This window comes from Drosophila bipectinata, chromosome 3R, assembly GCF_030179905.1.
Source record: "Drosophila bipectinata strain 14024-0381.07 chromosome 3R, DbipHiC1v2, whole genome shotgun sequence".
Classification (NCBI taxonomy): Eukaryota; Metazoa; Arthropoda; class Insecta; order Diptera; family Drosophilidae; genus Drosophila; species Drosophila bipectinata.
This window is the reverse complement of record NC_091739.1, coordinates 18029851-18053272: the sequence shown is the minus strand read 5'-3', so window position 1 is coordinate 18053272 and position 23422 is coordinate 18029851. Positions and strand designations below refer to the sequence as shown.

General features: G+C 43.7%; 8 protein-coding genes across 10 annotated transcripts in view; 1 reads left to right on the top strand and 7 right to left on the bottom strand.

The window, feature by feature from the left end:
* Positions 1-847: 847 nt before the first annotated feature.
* On the bottom strand, positions 848-1346 carry Xport-B (exit protein of rhodopsin and TRP B). Its single transcript, XM_017249128.3, has one exon. The coding sequence runs from the start codon at positions 1295-1297 to the stop codon at positions 953-955; it is 345 nt and encodes a 114-aa protein (XP_017104617.2). The 5' UTR covers positions 1298-1346; the 3' UTR covers positions 848-952.
* On the bottom strand, positions 1273-1861 carry Xport-A (exit protein of rhodopsin and TRP A). The gene is made up of 2 exons (XM_017249126.3): positions 1536-1861; positions 1273-1469 (listed from the first exon to the last, which is right to left on the bottom strand). The coding sequence occupies exons 1-2, from the start codon at positions 1750-1752 to the stop codon at positions 1336-1338; spliced, it is 351 nt and encodes a 116-aa protein (XP_017104615.2). The 5' UTR covers positions 1753-1861; the 3' UTR covers positions 1273-1335.
* A 435-nt stretch (positions 1862-2296) lies between these two features.
* LOC108130324 (solute carrier family 22 member 13) lies at positions 2297-4820 on the bottom strand. Its single transcript, XM_017248715.2, has 2 exons — positions 3841-4820; positions 2297-3393 (listed from the first exon to the last, which is right to left on the bottom strand). Exons 1-2 carry the CDS (start codon positions 4571-4573, stop codon positions 2387-2389), a joined length of 1740 nt encoding a protein of 579 aa, XP_017104204.2. The 5' UTR covers positions 4574-4820; the 3' UTR covers positions 2297-2386.
* A 603-nt stretch (positions 4821-5423) lies between these two features.
* LOC108130694 (putative fatty acyl-CoA reductase CG5065) lies at positions 5424-7370 on the top strand. Its single transcript, XM_017249280.3, has 8 exons — positions 5424-5496; positions 5549-5773; positions 5837-5904; positions 5966-6061; positions 6125-6579; positions 6635-6912; positions 6974-7184; positions 7245-7370. The coding sequence occupies exons 1-8, from the start codon at positions 5424-5426 to the stop codon at positions 7309-7311; spliced, it is 1473 nt and encodes a 490-aa protein (XP_017104769.3). The 3' UTR covers positions 7312-7370.
* LOC108130693 (organic cation transporter protein) lies at positions 7370-10865 on the bottom strand. Of its 2 annotated transcripts, none has more exons than XM_017249277.3 (5): positions 10584-10865; positions 8755-9449; positions 8187-8693; positions 7973-8116; positions 7370-7913 (listed from the first exon to the last, which is right to left on the bottom strand). In XM_017249277.3, exons 2-5 carry the CDS (start codon positions 9410-9412, stop codon positions 7516-7518), a joined length of 1707 nt encoding a protein of 568 aa, XP_017104766.2. In that variant the 5' UTR covers positions 9413-9449; positions 10584-10865; the 3' UTR covers positions 7370-7515. The 2 variants fall into 2 exon arrangements, with proteins under 2 accessions (XP_017104766.2, XP_070137885.1); XM_070281784.1 differs by lacking the exon at positions 10584-10865 and adding an exon at positions 10365-10549.
* Positions 10866-11709: 844 nt separating this feature from the next.
* On the bottom strand, positions 11710-14270 carry LOC108130511 (organic anion transporter 3). The gene is made up of 4 exons (XM_017248971.3): positions 13360-14270; positions 13145-13299; positions 12438-13064; positions 11710-12383 (listed from the first exon to the last, which is right to left on the bottom strand). The coding sequence occupies exons 1-4, from the start codon at positions 13905-13907 to the stop codon at positions 11830-11832; spliced, it is 1884 nt and encodes a 627-aa protein (XP_017104460.2). The 5' UTR covers positions 13908-14270; the 3' UTR covers positions 11710-11829.
* Positions 14271-14846: 576 nt separating this feature from the next.
* Positions 14847-23422, bottom strand: part of Hs6st (heparan sulfate 6-O-sulfotransferase) — a 79580-nt gene continuing 71004 nt past the window's right edge. Inside the window, exons 4-6 of the mRNA XM_017248973.3 lie at positions 22765-23313; positions 22520-22704; positions 14847-16181 (exon numbers count right to left, since the gene is read on the bottom strand). Coding sequence (XP_017104462.1) covers positions 16046-16181; positions 22520-22704; positions 22765-23313 — 870 coding nt within the window. The 3' untranslated portion in view covers positions 14847-16045. The remainder of the gene's footprint in view (positions 16182-22519; positions 22705-22764; positions 23314-23422) is intronic.
* On the bottom strand, positions 17264-20341 carry mira (miranda). Of its 2 annotated transcripts, XM_017248970.3 has the most exons (2): positions 18536-20341; positions 17264-18445 (listed from the first exon to the last, which is right to left on the bottom strand). In XM_017248970.3, exons 1-2 carry the CDS (start codon positions 20312-20314, stop codon positions 17840-17842), a joined length of 2385 nt encoding a protein of 794 aa, XP_017104459.2. In that variant the 5' UTR covers positions 20315-20341; the 3' UTR covers positions 17264-17839. The 2 variants fall into 2 exon arrangements, with proteins under 2 accessions (XP_017104459.2, XP_017104458.2); XM_017248969.3 differs by having other exon boundaries at positions 17264-20341.

Here is a 23422-nt window from a genome sequence, read left to right as displayed (position 1 = left end):
ATGATTTCGATAAAGTGTGAGTTCCATTGCTCCACTAAGAGAATTAAGATTCCAATGTATTCATTTGATTTGAAAATCAGCTGTACATCTTCTGTGAGTTATTTGGATGCATGATGTATTATGCTTTGTATTTTGCTTTATTAATATGTAATGCAACTATTTTTATTTTTATTTTATAATAAAAGTATGTATGAAGAATTGTTGTGTATATAAAATATACATTAAAAAATGAAGAGTATGATTTGACCAGAAATGTATTTACTTCTTTGTTATTGTTTACTTTGTTACCCATTCTTCTGAATTTGATTTAAACTCTGTGGTGGGCCTATTGAGAAAGTACATAGAATTGTGTAATCTTATGAAAATATTAAATGCCTACTGACCTCTTGAGATCAAAATATAAAGTATCTACAAAGAATATAGTTTTTGGAACGCTATAAATTGTGCCATATAATGAATACCTGACAGCACCTATCCTGTAAGCCTAGAGATTGCATAACTTCCAATTAACTACCTTACTATGTACTTCATATCTAAATCTATATTTTCACACGCTGCTTCAAAGATATGAATATTAAAGAACAAACTTAATGAAGGAGAGAGCTTACTTGTGAGAGTGCAATGATATAGGCATTCTGCATCCGAAAGACCAAATCGATATATATTCCATGGTATTTGTAGAGTTTAGAATGTTTATACAGTTTTGTGGATAGGTTAGTAAGTGGGCGAAAGTCGGAAATATACGAGTTTGTATTGTGCTAAAGTTTGAATAAAAAATCCAATTTGGAGCCCAATTAAATGTGTTCTTAATGCGATATTAACTTTTATTTTATACTTATTCCGAACAGTGTACTTGGAACTCGGCCAAAAAGTATGCAATGTATTTAATAGATACTCTACATATTTAACAAATTCATAGAAAATACATATAATATTACTAATAGTCCGGTGGCTACCTTATGGAGCTAGTGTTTAGGCAAACATCAAAAGCGGGCAGAGTTCCAGTGATTTCCAAAAACCTCAATAACGTGTGGCTGTAAGCCTGTTTTATGGGAGTATTGAGACCCCCACTATTTGGATCTCTTTTCGCTTCCTCCGGCGAGTCCAACTCCCTCACGTAATCCATAAAATTGTCAACATTGATGGGGGCCTCGGCCTTTGGCTTGGGCCCAGTTTCCGTTTGCAACTTGCGATTAAATTCGCTGCGATAATAGTCGTTGATCATGGACATCATGCCCTTGGAGTACCAATAGATGATGCCAATCAGTAGCATTCCTTGCACGAATGGACCCACCATTTTAAGTCCCTTAACTTAAAGTCCTTTTCTTTTTTTTACTACTGCTGTGCCTCACGGAAGCTTTCCAGCCACTGATTAATCATGTAGAACTGTTCCTTGATATGCGGCCAGGCCATTGTCACAATTAGCATTATGGTATTGGCAAATACAAACAGTTTCATCATCTCAAATGCTAACAAGAAAAGGTATAACTTTAGTAAACTATTATTACCAAATTAATTAAAAACTAATTACAGACCCTCCGGCGTGCGAAGATAGTCGCCGAAACCGGAATTTAAGTCCTTGTCCTCCTCCTTCTGGTCATTTTGATCCTTTTGATCGCGTTGTTTGGTCTTGCTCTCGGCCTTGTCCTTGTTGGAGGAGTGTCCTTGTCCGTGGGAGTGACCTTTTCCACTGTGTTTGTGCCTGCCGTAACCGGTGGATGTGTTGGCGAAGGCGGATTTCTTCGATTTCATTGCATCCAAATGGCAGAAGCAGTGGATCTATGCTGCTCCCTGCTGAAATGTAAGTCAATGAACAGGACTCGGAGCTGCTCCTTCCTAACGATGGTCCTACCACGCCTAATGCCACTCCGCGAATGACACTCTCATTTTTGTGGCCATCCCAGGGGCTCTGCTGCTGGTTGGCAATTTTATGGTTTCGTTTTTATTGATTTGCGATTTCTGCTTGTCGCTTCTGCCAGGTGGGGCCAATAGTTTTGGGGGCGGGGCAGGTGACAAAATAGAAATATGTTGTTTGTGGAGCAATGTGCTCGGATATTTAGCCAGGCATGTGTGCTTATTATTTCCACGTTAACATGTATAAGTGTGTCAGCTTAGCGTATGGTGGCGCTGGGTGGGTTTGTCCAGGGTCTGCATAACATTGGTTTCAGTTTCATTTGGTTATAGTGAAAAATACAAATATTTATAAGACTATGATATTATTATTTAATAAGAAAGATATATTTATTATCTATGTTTATTTTCCTTCAATCCCTAATGTATACAGCAGAATACAAAGTTTATATTCGCGGTTAAAAAATGTTAAACGAGTTAAATTCGAATACTGATAGCAAATACTTGACAGACACTAAGTCTAACTTAGACACCACTACGTATACGTGATGAGCTGTTGATTCCTTTGAGCTGGCGCTTCGTCCGGTTCTGTACTATCCACCGGAGTACTTAAACAGCTGGTGCAGAGACCGCCCAGGATGACCAGCAGACAGAAAGCGGTCAGCGAGAGGGCGGGACTCACCTGTCGCAACAGGGTGAGAAAAGAGGCGGATAGCTGCCACACCCGTGCCCAAGTGACGACTGAGAAGGCGAGGCAACTCCTCTGCTCTTTGGGCACAAGCTCCCCCAAGCATGCCAGGATCATGGACTGGGCACACGACACGGCTGCCTGGGGCAGGGAGGCCATTAACCATCCCATTGTGAGGCCGTAAACCTCAGGCATCGCCTCCTCTGCCAGGAACCAGCAGATGCTGCCTATGAAACCCACCGTCATGGCGAATACTCCGGCCCACTGCCACTTGCTCCGGTTCCTCTGGAACGTCAGGTACATGGCCAAGAAACAGCCCATCATCTCGGCCAGTCCCATGGACAGGGTGTTGGCCACGAGATGCTCCCTGCCAAAGGAGCGAACGTGCAGAAGAAGGCCAGTGTGCACTATCATAAATGTGGCCAGCGCCATATGAACAGCCACCAAATGGAAGCTGCTTTTCCTCCTCTTCCGTCCCATCCATAGATCTATCCACTGAACAGGGGGCGTGTGGTCCAGCAGCTTCTCTCTCAACTGGCCTAGCTGGCGAGGCAGCTCCTTGGACACCTTGTGGAAGCTTCCATTCATCCGTGCTGCTTCCAGTAATATTCCCACTGTTTTTTCGATGGCCAACTGATTGTCCTTGGTGTGCTGAAGCAGCCAGCGGGGTGAATCCGGAGTCCAGGGCAGTAGGAAGACAATTACCAGGAGGCAGAGAGTTACCCCAAGGTAAATGTGCTGCCAACTGGGAGCTCCCGAAGCGAGACCAGGTAGTAGGATTAATCCGAGGGCCCAGAAGCAATCGTAGAGCAAGAGGGCTCCCAGTCGATGTCGGCCACCTGTTAGGTCGCTAACTGAAAAATAAATATAAAAAATTCAATAATCTTGTTTAGATTTCATATTATTTAGATATTTTGTATTCTGTGGAAATCTTTGCTTAATCATATAATATAATAATGAACTTATCAAAATCGAGTCAAGTGAACCTACAAATCATAAATTCAATTGGTCATAAATTCAAGTAAAGGTTTCCGATTGGCTATCCTCTAATAAGATCTATTTCATTTTTGTGATTATTGATTAGCAAGTTGTCTCATTCCCACAAAATATCATGATAAATTATGATAGAGTTTAGTTCATCTTTGAGATCAGAACAGAGAAGAGGAGCTACCTCAAGCAAGTCTCTAGTTTATTTTTCTACTTGTGGGTTACTATATTTCAATTACCACACTTGTTTTGAAGGAAACTTTTCTTTTTTACCAAGGATATAATTCAATCAAAACTTGCATTTTTCTACTTACATATTGTCTGTCCTGAGGTGATCATAAAACAGCAGGATACAGCAGCCAAGCATCGGAGTCCGCAATGAAGACTAAAATCCTTGACCAGGCCCATCAGGAGACTGCACATCAGGAGGCACCAAATGCCAGTTCCATAAATCTGGCGCGGACTAAGCACCCGCATCAACTTCGTAGCTGCTACACCGCCGATGAGCAGCCCGAAAAGATGCCAGTACTGGGACCAGGCCACAAAAAAGTCACACAAACACACCAGATCGAATTCCATGGTCAGGGAGTGGAATCCGGTGGTGTAGAGAAACTTGCGGCACTGACGCATGGCGTAACCCGAATCTCCGTAATCGACCATCACATAGCAATGATCCAGGGACACCGAACAATTGCCAGCCGGACCGAATGAGGTCGTATCGCAGGTGTATTCCTCCATGGGATACAGATCCGGGGCCGTAAATAGGATACAGGCCATTAACCAGGCGGCAGGAATTTTGCACAGGAATAAGATCAGCAGGGAGCGAAGCTGCCAGGGACCAAAGTCCCCAAGGATCTGATGCACCACGTCAGATTCGATGTCATCAGTAGGATTTGTTTTTGAAGGCGGTGGAGGAAGTTCCTCGTTACCTCTGGCCTCTGGATCGGAGCATGTGAAAACCTGAGTGAGGTGACCTAATACCAATGGTGTGGGTGAATTTCGCCGTATTTGCGGCATCCAGCCGTGAGATCTGTTTACTTCCTTCATCCTTAGTCAGCTCCGAAATTTAGTAACCACGTCTGGGGAGTGACAACCCTCCAGCATGACTGCGACTTCGCTTAGCACCTCACCTGGGCAGGTAAGTTCGCTGGTAAGCTCCGCGTTGCGGTGCCTGCCTACGACATCGTCGCTAATCAAATCAGTCCAAATAAGCGGAGTTCCTAACTGGTTGGGCAAACATCCAACCGATCCAAGATGCGGTCTATTTTCGTAGCCGGTTCGTTCGGGATCGGGGGTGAAGACTATCCGGACAAGCACTTGACATGATTGAAGCTAATGAATTGGCCTGGTAAACAACACCGGAATGCGCATTTCTATTACAATTTGCGGTCTAGTTTAAGGTGAGGACTTTTTCTATAACAAGTCCAAATCATCCTTTATGTTATATAACACTAATGGTAAATATTTTTAAAATATGTTGTAGTTTTTTTCCATGAAAGGGCATAGAATTCCGAAAATGTTACCTTAAGTCTTGACAAAAACTTATAAAGAGTGAAAACTGTTTGTACGATAGAAGTGTCATATGTGTATGTTCATTACACTCTTTGGCATCTAAAAAAGACCTCGTAGTTTTCCATTTCTTCAATGAACTCGAAAACTGATCATGAACTAAATTCAAAGTCCACAGCATCCATGTATGATGTTATATCATTGGCCAAAAGAGTTACGTCTGGGTTGTTTACTTTCGTTGGTCAATTGCATTTTCCACTTGCATTTTCATAGAAAACTTGTTTCTGGAGGACTAAAACTTTGGCCAAGCCAGTTGCTTGTCGATGGAAAGTGAGTGCGAGTCTGGATCCGATCAGTAGCATTTGTGGCTTCCAAGTGGCCACACATGATGGATAGTACAGAGTTGGAAATTATGGATCAGCAGCCAGACATCTATCAAGATTCAGTGGTTTTTATAACAGGTGGGTCTATGCTTCCTAATTAAATGCGAATCAGAAGCTTATGTTGTTATAGGAGCCACTGGTTTTGTGGGGAAGACACTGCTGGAGAAACTGCTCTGGAGTTTTCCACAAATCAAGCGTATATACATGCTGATCCGCCCCAAGGGAGGAGTCACAGTGGAAGAGCGTTTCCGGGTTTTCCTCCAGAACCCCATATTCGAGAGGCTAAGAAGCAACCATCCGGATAGGCTGAAGAAAATCTTTCACTTTTCTGGCAATATTGAAGACGACAACTTTGGTATGACTTTTGTGAGTTGTTTTAAAAGTTTCAGGAATTTACTAGACCTAACTCCACCAACAGGTTTAAATGAGTCGGACAGGAAAGTGTTGTGCGCCGAGGTAAACATTATTTTCCACAGTGCCGCCACGGTAAGTTGTCAGGGGAATCCCCAAAGCTAATGCCTTCAAGCTACTTTTTATTTAATTTTAGGTGCGCTTTAATGAGTGTCTTAAGGTGGCTGCTCGTGTCAACTCCCAAGCCACCTACAATCTTCTTGAGCTCTGCAGGGAGATGACTCACTTGAGGGTAAGAGAAGCCCTACTTGTGTATAGGTTTGGTTGAATATTCCCTAACAATCCCTTTTTGCAGAGCTTTTTGTATGTTTCAACCGCCTACTGCAATCCAGGTCGTAAGTATGTGGATGAGGTGGTGTACCCCACCATGCCGCCAGTGGATTGGCGTCAGTTTCTGGCTGCCACACAAAAAATACCGGATGACTATCTAAACCGTTTAGCGGACTATATAAAGGGCCCTCATGTCAATACCTATACCTTTACAAAATCCATTGCCGAACAAATAGTGAACGCTTACAAGAATGTGATTCCGATTGTTATCGTGAGACCATCTATTGTTACGGCTGCCTATCGGGAACCTTATCCAGGATGGATTGATAATATCCAGGCCATTAGTGGTATAATGATGGAGATTGGCAAGGGGGGAATCAGTAGTATTCTGGGCGATAAAGACCTAATATGCGATATTATCCCTGTGGATTTTGTGGTGAATGCAATGATTATGATGGTCGGCAAAGCAAAGCTGGGAAGGTAAGTCCACCTAGTCACATTTTATAAATTTATTCTTAAACTTTGCTTCTTTAAGCTTGAGCATCTGTAATGCCACCTCGGGTGTCACCAATCCCATCACCTGGCAACATTTGGGAGAACTCACCATGAAGTGGTCTCGCATTTATCCCACACGGCGTATGATTATGTTTCCTAACTTCAAATATCGGTGCAGTGCCTTCAAGCATGAATTGGCCGTTTGGGCTTTGCACTTTGTTCCTGCCCTTCTAATGGATTTACGGACCCTGGTGTTGGCCCAAAAGAAAAGGCTAGTAACGCCTATAGCTAAGAAGTTCCGACAAGCCTGTTTGGCAGGTAATCTCTTGAGAGAAATTATTTTCAAAAATGCTTTTATTTAAACAACCTATATTTTTAGGAAGCTTTTTCTCTCTTAACGAATGGATCTTCAAGAACCAAAGTCGCTATTATTTCAGAGAAGTAATCAAAAATGGGTTGTATCCTATGCTCTATTGGAATCTTGATGAATTGGACTATGATGATTATGTGCGACGTCATATGATTGGCATTAACAAATATCTTCATCGGGAAAAGTTCACTTTTGAATCAAATAAATTAATGGTGACCAGGTGAGTTAAGACAGGAACGCTCTACGAATTTTAATTTATAATCATTTATTATTCTTTTAGAGTCTACTGGTTCTGGATATTCCTGCATTTATTATCATACCTTCTACTAGTCTATGTCATATTTTAGTTAAATTACTTAGAAGGCAAAGTTTCTATATATAGTAGGACATAAGAAGGTGAATGACTCTTTTAAAATAATTTTTAATGTGTAGAATAACTGCAAGCTATTAGAATTACAATTCACTTAACCTAATCACAGAAGAAAGTTTCATTAGTTAAGTAATACAACAAATAGGCATTGGCGGGAAAAATCAAAAAAGAAAGAGATTTTCTACAATCGCGTGTTATTAACTTCCGATTCGATGGTCCAAACCGGAGCATTCAGAGGAGATTGTTCCTTTTTGTCATTGGTCTCCATTTGGGGCACAGCCGGTGTGACACTTAGCCTGGGCGTAAGGAGCAAGCTGGTGCAGATTCCACCCAAGATGCTGAAGACGCAGTAGGAAGTCAGCGACAGGGCAGTGTATATCTTTTTCAGGACGTTGAAGAATGGTGCCGAAAGGAGCCAAATACGTGCCCAAGTTACCACGGAGAAGACAAAGAGCTGCTTCTTGTTCGCCGGCATCAGCTCATTCATGCAGGCCAGAATCATGGATTGAGCACAAGACACCGCTGCCTTGGGAATAGTGGCGATGATCATCCAGAGCGTCACCTTTAGATCAGCATCCACTGAGGAAGAATCAAATTTAGTGATATTTGGTGGTTTTATTGAAAAAGGTCATTCTTACTAGTATCAGCATTGGTCCAGATCCAGCCAAGGCAGCCCAGTATTCCAGCTAATATATTAAAGATCCCAGCACATTGCCACTTCCACTTGTTGTGTTTCAAAGTAAAGTGAAGAGCCAGAAAGCAACCAATAATTTCCGCAAATCCTAAAAAGAAAACAATTTAAATAAGTTAGGATACTCAGTCTTTTCTAGAAAGAACTCCGCTGTATCTTACCCATGGCTATGGTATTGGGCACTAGGTAATCCCTTCCAAACGATCGAATATTCAGCAACATGCCCATGAAATTAATGACGAAGAATGCCAGTGAAAGATGGGCGGCCACCATGTGGGTCTTGGCCCTTTTTCCCACCCACAACTGGCGCCAAGGAGCCGGTGCTGGTTGGGCCTTGAGTTGTTCACTTAACTGCTCCAGTTGCTGCCGGAAATCCGGAGGAATCTTGAAAGTGCGGTCGTTAATTGCCGCTCCTTCACGGACAATTTCCTCCACTTGGTCGATGGCAAAACGGTCGGTGGCGCGACGCAGGAGCCACCGGGGGGAGTCTGGGGTCCAGTATAGTAGCAGGATCAACAAGACAGTGGGGAAGGTAATGCCCACGTAGATGAGAGACCAGCTGTTGAAGAAGGAGGATAGTCCAGGCAGCAGGATCACGCCAACAGACCAAAAGGTGTCGTACAGGATAATGGCGCCAATTCGATGAATGCCAGCCGTAATGTCGGCAACTTTAAATTGTAGTTAACTGGGTTTTTTAATAGTTTTGAAAACATACTTGTTCCTACTTACAAATTGCTTGTCCGGCCGTAAACATAATGGCACAGCACACGGCGGAGAGACATCGAAAGGCGCAGTGAAGGCTGAAATCTCGGGCATATCCTGTGACCACTCCACACACAATCTGGGCCACAGCACCAACACAGTATGTGCTTCTTGGACTGATGCCCAGCATCATCTTGGTGCCCACCACTCCACCCACTAGAACACCAAACAGATGCCAGTACTGGGTCCAAGCAACGAAAATATCTCGAAGACAGACCAGGTTGAATTGCATGATCAGGGAATCGAAACTAGACATGTAGGTGAACTGCTGGCATTCACTTCTGCTGCCGGACGATTCATCCAGGACATGGCACTGGTTGTCTGACACACTGTAGCTGGCATTGGAGTCCTCCAGATAGCTAGTATCACAGGTGAACTCCGAGACGGGATACAGTTCCGGTCCGGTGAATATAATACAGGCCATAAACCAGGCGGCAGGAATTTTGCACAAAAACAGAATCAGGATTGTCCTCAGCTGCCAGATACCAAAGTCACCCACTACATCACCAATGATATCGCTTCCTGGCACTGTTGGAGGAATCCTTTTGCTGGCATCATCCTCTGGAGTTACGGATCTATGAATAACCGGAGAGCTATGTCCTCGGGCGGGCGATTGATTGACCATTTTGGTGCGATTACTTCTCTCTCTTCAGTGGAACATTCTGCGAATATGGAACAATTATTTATCCGTTATTGTTTATTTTCAGTACTATTATTATTTCAGAGACCCACACAGTCGTCCCTCACAATTGATACAAATTGAATGCGGTTTACAGCTGAAATCAGACGATCGAAGGCATTGAATATCACGCGGGATTCTTGAAATAAGTGAGGTCAGTAGGCATTTGATTGACATTCATTATTACATGGATAGCTTACGAATGTCAATATGGACAAGAAAAAATATGCTTTCATATGCTTGTTAGTTTTTTAAATATATTCGCATATTACTTTCAACTCAAAAGAATTAATAAATAAATTATGTAGTACTTAACTTTGATTTAAAGAGGTGTATAAATTAATTCTTAAGTAATTGTTTTAGCAATAAAATATTCTGTAACCTTTCTTGGATTCATTAATAAATTAGCCAAGCTTAACCCGATTGAGGTTATCATCCAAGTGATATCACAAATCACGCTTCGCACTTTGAGATTAGTTTTTTATCGATGGCCCAGACGGCACTTGATTAAAATCAGATAATGAGCTCCATTCCGCGACACGGTACTATCTGATTATTTAGCCCTTATTTGCGGAGAGCAAATATTGCGAAAGGTTTCCAGTCGTAGAATTTATCTGTTAATTCCCTGGAGATATTTCCTTTGTTGGATCATCTATATTGACGGACTCTTTATGCTTCAATTTTGCTGGTGCTAATTGCCCATTGTCTGCTACAAAAGCAGCCCCACCTCCAGGCCCATCTGTCTGTCCATCTATTGGTCGTCTAAATATTTTAATTTCATATTTTACGGTTGGTGTTAATTGCGGAAAACTGGTCGCGTTGGTCTGGACTGTTTGAATTTCCTATTCGATCTAATAGATGCCTGAATAGAGATAGTGACTGCAGGTCGTGCCATTACCTGAATGACTTGTTTCGAGCCCAAATGCAAATTAATAATTGCCACTGGGACAGAACCTGCATAGGCGTACTCGTATCAAATTAATGGAATGCTCGACTTTTTGACAAGAGTGTGATTAAGTGCGTTCGACAAAGCTTGTTCAAACATTTGGCTTTTAAATAAATTAGATTATGAAGTGTTTGAAGCTATACAGCTATTGATGTTATAAAACTCACGAACCTCTTTGTATATCACAATTTTTAAATCACAAGGAGACAGATATTTCTGTAAGTTGTTTCATGCACAACAGTATCTGATATTTTCCATCAATGTCTCTTGTCTATTTGTTGACATAAAAATTCACATAAATTAATAAACCGACAATAAAAGTTATGCACGCGTTTCAGTTATAAGTTCGTAAATGGTAGCTTTCCAATTCGCACGTCGCCCAGCCGATTTTCTAATGAATTTCATGGAGCAGCGGACGCGTCTCAATCGGCCGAGAATCAAATGGCAACTGAATCCAATTCCGCCACCAGGGGCTTTAGCCCCATGAAGTGGAGGAGCCGAATGGCTGACCACTCGGAGCGTTAATTTTCTTAATGAATTTGCTCAAATAATAAAAACTTATTAAAGGGGTTAAGAAATATGGAGCTTTTTACTTCTATAACTTTAAATTTTTTTGAGGGCTTGGTTTTTCGTTATGCGTTTGCCCATTTTTCATTGTTTTATTGACCATTTAATATTTAATTTTATTGAATAGATGGCGGATCGATAGCCTGCCTTTCAATGCTCTTTATTTTATTAGTTTCTATTGTATCTACCCCTATCATGTTTGCACAATCTTCAACGGAAAAGTGAGCAAGGGGGTGTCCAATAGAGGGTTTATGGTTTGGGAGTAATAATGTTATTACTTAAGTTATCAGCGTTTGCCTTTGGTCTTTCTCAAGTTCTCCTTTGCCTTAAATGCGGATTTCTATTTTAATCTTTATTGTCTGCAGCTATTTAGTTTAGCCAAAGCAATGACACATCGATGCTTTTGACCTACATTAATTAAGTATTTTCGATTCACCTGAGGCCTTTCGTAGGGCAATAATCTTTCTCATTCAGGATGTAGTTTTCGTCATCATATGCTTTGGATTTATTTAATTTAATATAATTAAGATGGCACTGTTTGTTAATTGAAGTCATAATGTCATCTACACACAAAAGCAAATCGTTTAATTTAATTAACAAGTTATGACGCTAATTTATTTGCGTTTATCTTTGATAAGACTTTAATTTTGTGGCGAAATAAAATTTATTTAAATAGTCTTTATTTAATATAAGTCAATATCTTTATTTAATTTAATCTACATATCTCCACTCTCCATATATTTCCTTTACAAACAATTTATAATGATTTAATATAAGGCGCACTAATTTATCGGTTATTGTTATATTTTTATAGATACTAAAGCCTATTTTTAGGCGAATCAAAAGCTTTCTAGATGGTTTCTGAACTGCGAGATTTCAAAGCTTCTTCTCCGCTGTGCTGCACCATTTCGATGTCGCACTCACTGGCCGGATGAAAGTTAATATGCCATATGTCGGCTATACTGACGGCTATATTTCTCTCAAAATTACTGAGCAGCTCATTGCTATAGCCACTGATTTCCGAGCTAGTACTGCTGTATCGACGTAGGATTATAGCCGATTGGCGGCGATAGGTATTCGGTGTGGGCACTCGACTAATGGGCGGTTGTTCCGTATTCCAATAGTAACGATTGAGTCGTCGCAGAGCCAATCCATAGATAGTGCCAAGGGTAGATAGAATGGTAATTGGTACCAGCGGATGAACAACGGTGAGACAGCTCAGTAATGGACAAAAAACTAGGCATGTCCGACTGAATCCTACTACGGAGAGCATCAGATATACACGCTTCTCGGTGGACACCATCTCCCCCGTGCAGGTGGTTAGAACAGCAATTGTGGCGGAGTTGGCCATTTTTAAAATTATCCAAAATACCAGCTCCAAGCCAACGCGTCGTGAGTTTCTTTCTAAAAGTGACATGAATTAGCAAAATAATCGCTCTCCTTATAGCAAAATATTACCTGTTTCTGGCAGCAGCCAAATAAGATATGTTATTAGACTACATATAGTCATGAGATTTCCTGCCCAACGCCAATGCCGCCGCGTGTAAAGGATCATGTAGAGGCCTATGAAGACACCCACCATTTCGGCGAATCCCAAGGCCGCTGTGTTAACATGCACCTGTTCCGCTCCCAAGTTCCGAATCATCAATAGGGATATGGTATATATGACCATGGCAGCACCCCAAATGCAGTGAATGTAAATCAATTGGCTGCGCTTCGTTTCGCCATCCCAGATTTGGCAGTAGCCCCGTTTTTGTTCGGCTTTTAGCTCCAGATCCTTGGCATATCCTGTAAGCTGCACATCCAGTGTCAGAGGTACCTTTCGATTGTTGTAGGTGGCAGATTCCAGGAGCTGACGGAGTGCCGACTCTATCCGTTGGTGTTGCAGTAGCCACCGAGGGGAATCGGCAATCCAGCGATGCAGCCAAACTAGGACAATCAACGAAGAGGATATGGCCACGTACAGATAGCTCCAGTTATCGAAATATATAGAAATGGCAGGCAGCAGGACGAGACCAATAGACCAAAAAAGTTCCGACAACGTAATCACTATTATGCGGGCTTTTCCCGCGGTGATATCGTTTACTGGAAACCAGAAAAAATTTACGTAAGTTTGTGTCTTAAGTCTTTTGTTTCATTTCTCACAAACAGTGATGAATACTCACAAATAAACTGTCCTGAAGTGTACATTAGAGCACAAAATATAGAGGTGAGGCACCGAAAATATATGTGCAATTGATAGGTATCCACCAAGCCAGTTAGATTCCCGCAAAATATTTGACCAATCATTCCTAGGAGCATCAAACGTCGTGGGCTAATGCTATAGTTAAGAATTTGGTTAAACAACTAATGCTGTGGCTGAAGTATTTAAAATACAAACATTTTTAGAGCCGAGTAGGCCATGAGTCCTCCTATTAAAGCTCCAAGGGCATGAAAGGATTGGGTCATCGCCACAAGGACGCGTCGGGAGCAAATCAAATCAAACTGGGTGATCAGCGATTTGTAATCCGATGTGTGCTCCACGTGCTCGCAAGGTAGAGAATGTTGAGAACGCTCTGATTCCGTGGCATTCCATTCCGAACCGTGATTCCGGACGTATCCACGTGTCAAGGACTGAGCATACGCGTTGCACACGTCAACGTTAAATAGTCGATCCGTGCTGCGAGCTTCTTGCCAGAGCTGTTGATTCCGATTCACGGGCTCCACCCGTGACTCACTGGCATTCCAATCAGCCGGGCGGCAAACGAGTTCGCCCTTCCATGGATACGGGGCAGTGTAAACAATAATCACCGTAAACCAGGCACTAGGAATCTTGCACAGAAAGATCAGCAGAATGGTCCGCAGCTGCCAGCGACCAAAACTGCCATTTACTTGCTCCACCACATCCAGATTGGAGGAAGTGTGTCCTTGATGTTCAGCCGTCGACATGTTCCGGGTGAGGTTACTCCATCGGCGTACGTACGAGCACTGAGTTTGCTAATTTTTCATCGATCTCATCGATCCGCTGTCATAATATTCCACGGGAGGGAAAACGATGTTTGCGCTACTGTTTAGTTGTCCCCTCAAATTGGTGCAAATTAGTTTGAGATTTTGCGCCCCGTCTGGGTGATGGCTTATTTTAGGTTTGTTTTCATCGCATTCGAGCGATTCATGACGTCGTCGTGCTGCAGAACGAGGAAGATCTACTTAGAACATCATAAATATTCATTGTCTTTCAAGGAGGGCGAATAAACTTTCCATTAATGTTGTATCTAATAAAGTAGCTTATAGCTTGTTGAATTTCACACTTTGGGCTTGCTTACAAAATGTGTAAATAAATTAATAATTAGCAATTGGCTTTGTAAACCGGGTCGAATTTGGAACCGGATGGAAGTAGAGCGCATTTTCCAGGAAGTAGTTGGGTGATTACTATCTATTTTTTGTTATCCTTTGGAATCGTAAAAGTGTTGTTCCTGTTAGCAAAAGATTCTTCTTTGCTAGAGTGCCTTAGAATTTTTGTTCATAGTTCTAGAAGCTAGAAGTTGAAATGAATTGATTAGAAAATTGTCTAAGCACACCCTCAAAAATCCAAAATTGTTAAAAATGTTTGCTCCACTTCGTCTTCTATCGAACAAAATGCATATTTTAATTTCGATGCCCAAGAGTAGGCTATAGAAAAAACAGTCACGGTTGTGTAGTAGTCTATTAGGAACCTGAATTCATCCAGTCCAATGTCCTCACATTTTTCTTAAAGCATCCTGATAGTTTTTCCTTGAGTTGTTTATTTCTTTATCTTAATTTCCATTATTATCAGAAATTACCTCAAATCCTCTCAAAGAAATGCTCCTCCTCCCATTAGAAAAGTAAAACAACAAATATCATGAAATATATTGAATAGTTCATTTGTTTTATTCACTTTGACCTGCTTTGATTTTTGTTTTGCTTTCTTTTTCATATTACTCTCATAGCGAGTGTCTTTGCTACAAAAATGTTTGTTTTCAAAACTTATACAAACGAACAAAATACGAATTGCTGGTGAGCATGCTTGATATTTTTGCAATTCCATAATTCAGTTATGGCTTCTGTGTATATAAAATGGCAAATGCTTATTTCTTATAGATGGAAATATTTTACATCATTTGTTTTTAGGGCAACTTGGTTATGCTTTTTAATGTTTTAGGTATTTTTGTATATTTTTCGTTGGCTTTGTTTGATCAAATTTTGCATTCATTTTATCGATTTTCGTTTGGTTTCAATCTCCAATTAATTATTGTCTGAAACAATTATGTTTGTTAACAACTCTCTAACTCTCGGTAAGCCCGCATTGACGGGCTAAAACATTATTTGTTAAATCATACCAATTATGTTAATTTCAATGCTCACATCTAAATTAGGTTTGGGGCTATTCTGCCGTATTTACAGTGGTGTCTATTTTGTAAAATAAAATAAATGCGATGTTGGATCGAAAACATTTTCCAAGCACTATGCACTTAGACTAATTGTGGGGATTTGGCTTTGCAGAGACTTGACGTAACAATAAAACAAAATTTAAATACTCTAAAATATTGCTACACTTTAAAATTAATTATTTATTATAATGTATAGCGTGTGAGGTTTCATTAAAGTGATGATAAAATGTGATTCGAGTTTGCTCGCACCTCTCACAACAGATTGAAATTGAGTTTACATACGTGCTTATAAAATATTATGCGAAAGTATTTACAATTCATCCAATGATTTTCTGGGGTGCGACTTATCATTGAGGAGTACAAGTAGGATAGATTTCAGAGTTGTGCTTAGGATGTACATACATAGTTTCGATATAATTAGCGCTCAGAGATTTGCCTTAGCTTTTGTTTATTACTCATTAACGAAACAAGCCAAGTCCGCTATTTGTTTTTTATCTGCTTACATTAACTTTATGCTTAGACACTAGTTTAAAGTCCTTCGGTTGATTTTTATGCTGTTGTTTTTGCGGTTTTAGAAATAACCTCGGTGACCGCCCCTAAAATGCCCTGCCCAGCTAAATAATTATGAGTTGGTGTGTTCTAAATCTAGTCTCTAAATGTTAATATTTGGTTTCGAGTTCAATGATCCGTGCTGAGCCCATCATCCACATTGCTGTCCCAGTTGAATTCCGTGACGCCCTGCTTGTAGAAGATGTTGCCCAGATTGGCGTACCGCTGCTCAAAGTTCGCATCCTTCGCCTTCAGATGTTCAAAACTGAAAGAAAAATAATAAAAATGTTTATAAGTAAATATGAAAGTGAGGTTGTATTTTGCATTTAGTTTCCTGATGAGATTTAAGGGAAACATTTGGCAGTGCTTCTTGTAACTCATTCAGGTAGACACAACAGTAATCACCAGTTGCTTGAATGCGTAATCTACTTTACGATACGATTGTTAGAATTTCCCAACTTGTGTTTGCATTTCCCTTCCGTTGTTTAATTTTTCGTTTCCCGTTTTCCGACCCCCGTCCTGATCCTTACCACCTTTGACGCCCTGCCTACAAAAGCTGTTCAATTTACTTGTGCGCAATAGATTGTTTTCTTATGAGCACCCCACCATAAAAAGAACCCTCAATTGTCGATGCAGCTGCCCCAGGTACAAGATACAAGATACGAGTTACGAGGAACGGAACCAACCAGTACAGCTGTATGCACAATGCATAAATCCAAGTCTTGAGCAAGTCGTCCCACTTACCTTGCCCCGGAGCATTGTAAGCATTGCAGAAAATGTCAAAGGTCATAAGCGGCCTTTGTGCGGGACAAGACAAAAGGCCACCGAGCAGGATTGAAGTCTCGCATCCTTGCAGGCAGGCCCAAAAGATTTTAAGGGAAAGAAGCCGAAAAACAAAATAAAGTACGAAAGGTGAAGGGAAAACCCCTGAACCGGCTTAAGTCACAATTAATGGTACGACAAGCTTGTGCAGCTACCAGTGGTTGTTATGGTGGTGCATGGGCATTTCCAGAAGATGTTTAAACCACCCTTGAGGAGGAAGCGCAGGCGCATGCGCAGCTGTTCCGTCGTTACGCTCGAGGAACTAAGGAATTGAGGTAGTTCCTCAGTAGGAACCGTTCCCATCCATTGCCCAAAAGGAGGAGAAGTAGCCAGGGAACGTCCGGGGCCACGTGTGCGCAATCAGCGTCGCCAGAGTACACTTCACCCTTCATTCGGAGGTTATGCCTGAGAAAATTCCTTCACACCCGAGCAGCGAAATCAAAACGAGTTCTTAAGGGGTAGAACTTTCAGAAATAAACAATTCTTATTCTTTTCCAAGTACAGTTCTACAACACAGATACGAAGTAAAGTTTTTTACAATTTTATTAAGTACTGAAAATATCAATCATAGATTGGACAAGTACAATCAAAAATGTAAAGGTATAATAAAATATTAATATTTTGCTAATCTATATAATGGTTTGTGATCCTTTTTAAAGGAGGAGCTTCTTTTGTAGAAAAAGAACACAACTTCAAGAGGCAAGATAGGAGATTTTATTTTAGTTATTGGATTACTTTATTGGAATAAGTTCGTTCAAAAAATCTTTTTAATTAGGTTAAAAGAAAATTGAAGATATATTTTTTTAAGACACCTCTTTTGTTGTGCAAAATACTTATAATTTTCTTATCTAAATAATGGTCAGAGTTCCTTTTTAAAAGAAGATAATAATAGAATTTCAAGAGGCGAGATAGAAAGGCTTAAACCTTTAAAAAATGTAAATTTTGAGTTGAAAATTGCAGCCTTTAATAAATTAATTTTGAGAAACCTCTGGTTGTGTTGTATGCAACATGCATGTGTTGAATATATTTTTCAAATCAGATCTTAGCTAGGATATAATTTAAGGTAGTACATTATAGGAAATGGTGGCCCAAAGGAGTAGCCTAGACATTGCGCGCCTTGAGCACCTGCTTCTGGGGCGGGCTGGGCATGTTCTCCTTGCCGGCGAACAGGATCGTCTTCTTGGGCGTGCTGGCCGCCGATTTGGGGGTGCGCGGTGTCCTGGGGCTGCGGGGCGTGGCCGGAGTGGCCTTGGGAGTGCGTGGGGCGGGACGAGGCGAAGATTTGCAGGAAAGCAGCTCGCTGATCTCGCTGTTGCTATCCTGGCGCACGCACTTCTCCGAGGAGTTGAGCAGCCACGAGGTGATCTTGTCGCACTCGGCACGCAGTTCCGAGTCGCAGAGCAGATCCTCGATCTTTTCCAGGTCGGTGGTGTTGGAGCGGTTGGCCTTGCCGGGAGTGCCCAGGAGAGCACCGGAGCCAGGCTGCTTCGATTTCAAAGCAATGTTCTCCAGCTTCAGCTGCTCACACTCCTCGCGCACCTTGACCAGCATCTGCTCCTTGTTGTCCAGCTCCAGCTGGGCGAACTGCAGCACGGTGGCGAACTCGTCCAGGGCCTTCTTCATGTCGGCCATGTAGGCCTCGCGGGTCTCGTCCTTGCGGCGCAGCTCGTGGTAGTGGGCCAGCTGGGCATCCCCGTCGATTCGCTCCTGGAACGAGTTAGCAATCTGATTGAATTTGGCCAAAGTCTCTGCCTCGCCGGCGAGCAGTTCATGGAGCATTGACTCCTTCAACGATACCTCGCCCTGCAGCGTCTGGGATGAGGATCTCAAGGCAGACAGTGCCTCTTGGCTCTCGGTCAGCTGTTGACGCAGTTGCTCCGCATCGGCCTGCAGACTCAAGTAGCTCTGCTCCAGAGCCCCCTTGGCCAGCTGCACAGACTCTAGCTCCGCCCGGAACTGCTCCACATCGGCGTCCGACTTCTTCAGTCGCTCCATCAGAATGTTTACGGTGGCCCGGGTGTTGGTCAGGGTCAGCTGATAGTTGTACTTCTCCGTGATGGTCTTGGCCATGTCCTGCTTCAGTTGCACGACCTGCTGCTGCAGGGCATCGCTCAACTGGATGTAGTAGTCGATGCCGTTGCGCAGTTGCTCCTCGCACTTCTGCAGCTTCTCGTCCCGCTGGCGCAGCATGTCGTTGGTGGTCTCCAGCAGCACCATCACATCCTGCTTCTCGAGCTCGATCTTGATCAGCTCGTTCTCGGCCAGCTTCTGGCGCTTGTCCAGCTCGGCACGCCAGTAGCTCTTCTCACGCTCCACGGCGCCCTCCAGATCGCTCTCCACCTGCTGCTGCACCTTGGCCACCGCCTGCTGTTGCTCCGCCTGGCGAGCCTGCTCCCGGCACAGCTGCCTGATGGTGTCGCAGTGGGCATCGATCTCGCAGTTCTTGTCCAGAAGTTCGTCCTGCAGGGAACGAATGAGAGTGCACTTGTTGGCCAGGTCGTTCTTCAGGGTATTGCGCTCCACCTTCAGGCACTCCAACTCGGCCTGGGTGCTCTTCGCCTCCTGGCCATAGTTCAGGGCATCCTGTTCGATCTGAATTTTCAGTTGGCCCACCTCAGCCAGAAGCGAAGCATTGCTCTGTTGGAGATCTTCCACCAAAACGATGTTCTCTGCGGTCTTGGCCTGCTCCTGGGTGCAACGCTCCTTGGCCTGAGCCACCTCCATTTGGAGCTCGGCCAGCTGGATCTGAAGCTGCTGCTGGTGGGAGGCACGCTCGTCGCTGTCCGCCTGCATCTGCTCGTTGGCCAGGCGCAGAGCCTCACTCTCGGCAATCAGTGTGTCCACCTGGCGCTCGTGCTCCGCACGCTGCTGGTGCAACTGCTGCTCCAGGTTGGCAAATCGCTCCATGAGTTCGGAGTGCTCACGGGTCATCTGCTCGTTCAGGGACTTGTGCGAGAGGTTCTCGCCGGTCAAAGCCTCAATCATTTGCTCCATTTTGGCGGTAGAGAGCTCGTGCTCCTCGCGCAGCTTGGCCTCGGCCTCCTTCAGCTGCTCCACATGGCGGCGCAGGACGTCCAACTGACTCAGCTGGCTCTCGATAAGTTCGTTCTTGTGGCGGATCTCCTGCTGCAGGGCCTCCTTGCCTTTCAACCGGCTGGCGGACTTGGCCTCCTTCACCGGCGTGGTGGCTGCTGAGTGCAAGGGGGTGGAGGCCGCTGTGGAGGCGCCGCTTCCGCTGCCGCTGGCCACATCCTGGTGGCTTGGTGTGGGACGGAAGCGCAGACGCTGGGGCAGCGATGGGGTACGGAACAGCCTCAGACCCTTGGACTTCTTGTCCTCCTTGGGAATGGCGAATTCCTTAGCCTCTTTCGAGCTAGATGCAAAGCGCACTGCGTCCTTGAAGAACTTCTCGATCTGCTCCTTGCGCTCTGGTTGAACGGTGGGTGCAGCCGCAGCAGCTGCCGTGGGCGTGGCACTGCCCGCCGATCCTGCCGAGCTGTTCGAGGCAGCTGGCGAGCCGCAAACGGCCACATCCACGTCATTGAAGCGCTTCAATTTGGCCTTAGAGAAGGACATTTTCGTACTTTCTTTTTCAATCTTTAACTTGTGGTAAATTGATTCGTTCGATGCTTTTTTTCGTCTCAGTAACAACGCTCGTATAACTTGTTGGTAATAACAAAAACTCAATGATCAAAACATAAACACAACTTTAACGTTTTTTGGTTTTGGTTTGGTGACTTTGATTTTTTTTCTTGGTATAAAGATTTAACAAATTGTCTGTAGTCCGTTTAAAAATTTTGCTGTACTTGGCTTGGTCTGTTTCTATTCTACACTAATAACCCGCTTCCCGTTGCTTCCCGTTTCACTGAACCTACGCGTTCCGCTGTCAAAACCTAACTAAACTCACCTTCGTCCCAGGATCACTGAGGCAGACATCGCTGTCAGCTGCTGCCATGAGTGAAAGTGAGAGGGCTGCAAGGTGCGAGAGAGACGGCACAGAAAACAACCCTCGATCAGGGATCCTTTGTTATTGTCTGTGGCTTGTACCCTATGATATAGAGGGTATTTCTGTTACCTTCATAAGGAAACCAAGTCATATTTTAAGAATTTCATGAAGTATATAGGACCCTTATATATATGCCCTTTCCTAGGGCATTTCATATTCGATACACAGACCTCTTCTACCTTGGCTTGCTTTGGTGGTGGTTCGTGCCACAATTCCTTATCCCCAGACGTCTTATCGGTGTATTTGTCAAGACGTCGGCTTCATATAGAAAATACATTTTTTTAGCGCGCGCAAATGTTGCAATTGTAGTTTAAGGCAGCACGAGGAGGGTTCAATGGCTGGCAGGAGCAGGGGCAGGATAAGGACAGATATAGGGCGACAGGACAACGATCCGCATTCCCTTGCTCGAATATAGGAAATGTGCCGTGTCGAAATAGGAGAAAGACACTCGCATCTGTCTGCGCTACTCCTTCCCCTTCGATTACTTCCGAGGATTGCCGGTACGACAACGACTGCGAAAGGACTTGAGGGCTGAATGGGCTGGAATATCCGTTAGCTCCAACCCAGCTGGCAGCCAGCATAAGTTGTTAATTTGATACGAAATCCGATGCCCGCATAACTAGTAGGAAAATGCGTTGAAAATGCGAGGGAAATGGGTGAGCTGCGCCTGCGCAATAAATTGAATTGAATTGCATGGAAAATGGGAAATGGAAATGTGACAGGCAGATAGATTTTCCTTGATCACGCGAGGGAGGAGTTGGGCAATCTGCCATCGGGTCCTTTGACATCCTGCTGATCCTGCGGTAGCCGCCTGTGTCTCTTGCTTTTTTCCCCCTCTCCAGATCTTTCCAGTGAGAATGTCACAACTGCCGACTGTTCAGCTGGTTGGTATTTATGTAGCAAACAATGGCCATTTACTATTTTGTAAATGAAAGGTAGATAGTACTAGGTTGAAGCGGGTCGGTATGAAATTCTGGGTGGGTCAACCACACACAGCTGTGCCAGGAACTCGGTCTAAGATTTATTTCCGTAAAGTCAAGAAAACAGCAGGGATTTTCAAAGTAAAAGAAAATTAGAGCCTTTTCAGGACTACGAAACTTTTCCATTCAATCTATCTTTTATAAAAGTATTAAATATTTTCTTTTTAAAAGAAAAGCAAGATCGCATAATCATTGCATTATATTTCTGAAGCCCTTTCCTTTAAAGGATTTAACAAACATCCCATTCCTTTAATTAATGATGATGATGACGATTATTACCGAGTCTTCAGACTCCTTCAAAAGATCAAAATAATTTTCCCATGCCTGCTCATGCATAACCGATGCCCAATGAATGCGCTATAAAGTAACGCGATCTAATAATGATGGCACCTAGGGATCCATTTTCTGTTAATTCACACAATAGTCTATTTCCCCCGGCCAATGTCAACACAACACAAAGTAATGGCAACAAAGGACTTTCTGGGGTCCCGACGATCAAAGGGTTTTCGCACCCTCATGGGATACAACAGGGCGCTACAAAGAACCCGGGACCTGTGTCATCGACCTTAGTCGAGTCACAGTTCTATGTTCCCTATGTTGCTGAGGAACGAGCAAAAGGAGCAGTTTAACCGGACCCACGATCCACCATCTGGTTTGGCTGACCCGTCAAACTTGCAACCTCAAAGACGCAGAGCAACTGAGGCACATAAGCCAATTATGTTGGGTGTTAAAAATGAGTCAGCTTATACATAAAAGCATACAGAGTGTGTGTTAGGATGCTGGTTTTCTACTCACCGCTGAAAAAGCAAAGTCTTGGCGAAGGCATACAGCTCGATGTCCAGACTATTGAGCTTTTCGATGCGGCGCCGTTGATCGGGTCGCAAGTTCTGGACGGCAGCCGCCGATATTGTGGCGTTGTGCTGCTCGAAGGGAATGGCGAATCGCAGGTTAAAGGTCTCCTCAAATATGTACTGCGACATCTGTGGATAGGAATATGCTTGTTATTAAAGTAATTTATAAGACCTTTAACTCCATTTCACCTTTTGATACTCAGTCAGTCCAAAGTAGGCCATGGCGGCCAGGTTGCGCTTGGCGCTGGCCAGCATTACGCGGTCCCGCTCGTGGGCGGGCATCGAGGACTTGTTGTAGCACCCGACGAGGGCCAGGTCCGCCAGCATGCGGGTCTGCCGATTGGCTGCCAGGTTCGATTCACAGCCGGCAAACTGATCCAGATCCACGTCCAGCCAGTCCTTGCCTTTGTAGCAGGGCGGCAGCTCGGCGGCGGTGGCCTGTCGTCCCAAGCACCAGTGGCGGGAGCCTTTCCAGGTGGCGCCACGCCGCACGTGCCGGTACTCGGACATGTAGCGGGAGATGGGTTCCCGGAGCAGCGAAATGTAGAAGTATCGCCGCTTTGCCGTCTCGCCCTCGTTCTTGTCCAGCTCCACGTCGACGCAGCTGGTCAGCTCGGTCCAGTCGGCGTGTAGGCCGCACTTCCAGCCTGTCGAGTAGCGGGAGAAGAGCCAGTTCTCGTTCCGGTGCGGCCGGAAGCAGTAGCAGCGTTTCCTTTGCCTTTGGCACTCGCAGGGCCGCTGAAAATCGCAGAAAAACAATTTAAATATTACCAGGAAATCAAGAATACCAGTAATTTTTAAAGTTCCAGTTTTTTTTTTAAGAATTGAAGAATTTTTTTCGTAATTT

Coding starts and splice junctions, on each gene's coding strand:
- Xport-B (XM_017249128.3), bottom strand. CDS start 1,297: ATGGTGGGTCCATTCGTGCAAGGAATGCTACTGATTGGCATCATCTAT.
- Xport-A (XM_017249126.3), bottom strand. CDS start 1,752: ATGAAATCGAAGAAATCCGCCTTCGCCAACACATCCACCGGTTACGGC. Junction 1,470..1,535: donor CTATCTTCGCACGCCGGAGG/GTCTGTAATTAG, acceptor TTTTCTTGTTAG/CATTTGAGATGATGAAACTG.
- LOC108130324 (XM_017248715.2), bottom strand. CDS start 4,573: ATGAAGGAAGTAAACAGATCTCACGGCTGGATGCCGCAAATACGGCGA. Junction 3,394..3,840: donor CACCTCAGGACAGACAATAT/GTAAGTAGAAAA, acceptor TTTATTTTTCAG/TTAGCGACCTAACAGGTGGC.
- LOC108130694 (XM_017249280.3), top strand. CDS start 5,424: ATGGATAGTACAGAGTTGGAAATTATGGATCAGCAGCCAGACATCTAT. Junction 5,905..5,965: donor TTTTCCACAGTGCCGCCACG/GTAAGTTGTCAG, acceptor ATTTAATTTTAG/GTGCGCTTTAATGAGTGTCT. Junction 7,185..7,244: donor AATAAATTAATGGTGACCAG/GTGAGTTAAGAC, acceptor TTATTCTTTTAG/AGTCTACTGGTTCTGGATAT.
- LOC108130693 (XM_017249277.3), bottom strand. CDS start 9,412: ATGGTCAATCAATCGCCCGCCCGAGGACATAGCTCTCCGGTTATTCAT. Junction 8,117..8,186: donor GCCCAATACCATAGCCATGG/GTAAGATACAGC, acceptor TTTTCTTTTTAG/GATTTGCGGAAATTATTGGT. Junction 7,914..7,972: donor CTGGACCAATGCTGATACTA/GTAAGAATGACC, acceptor ATTCTTCCTCAG/TGGATGCTGATCTAAAGGTG.
- LOC108130511 (XM_017248971.3), bottom strand. CDS start 13,907: ATGTCGACGGCTGAACATCAAGGACACACTTCCTCCAATCTGGATGTG. Junction 13,300..13,359: donor GCCTACTCGGCTCTAAAAAT/GTTTGTATTTTA, acceptor TCTTAACTATAG/CATTAGCCCACGACGTTTGA. Junction 12,384..12,437: donor TTGGCTGCTGCCAGAAACAG/GTAATATTTTGC, acceptor TGTCACTTTTAG/AAAGAAACTCACGACGCGTT.
- mira (XM_017248969.3), bottom strand. CDS start 20,314: ATGTCCTTCTCTAAGGCCAAATTGAAGCGCTTCAATGACGTGGATGTG.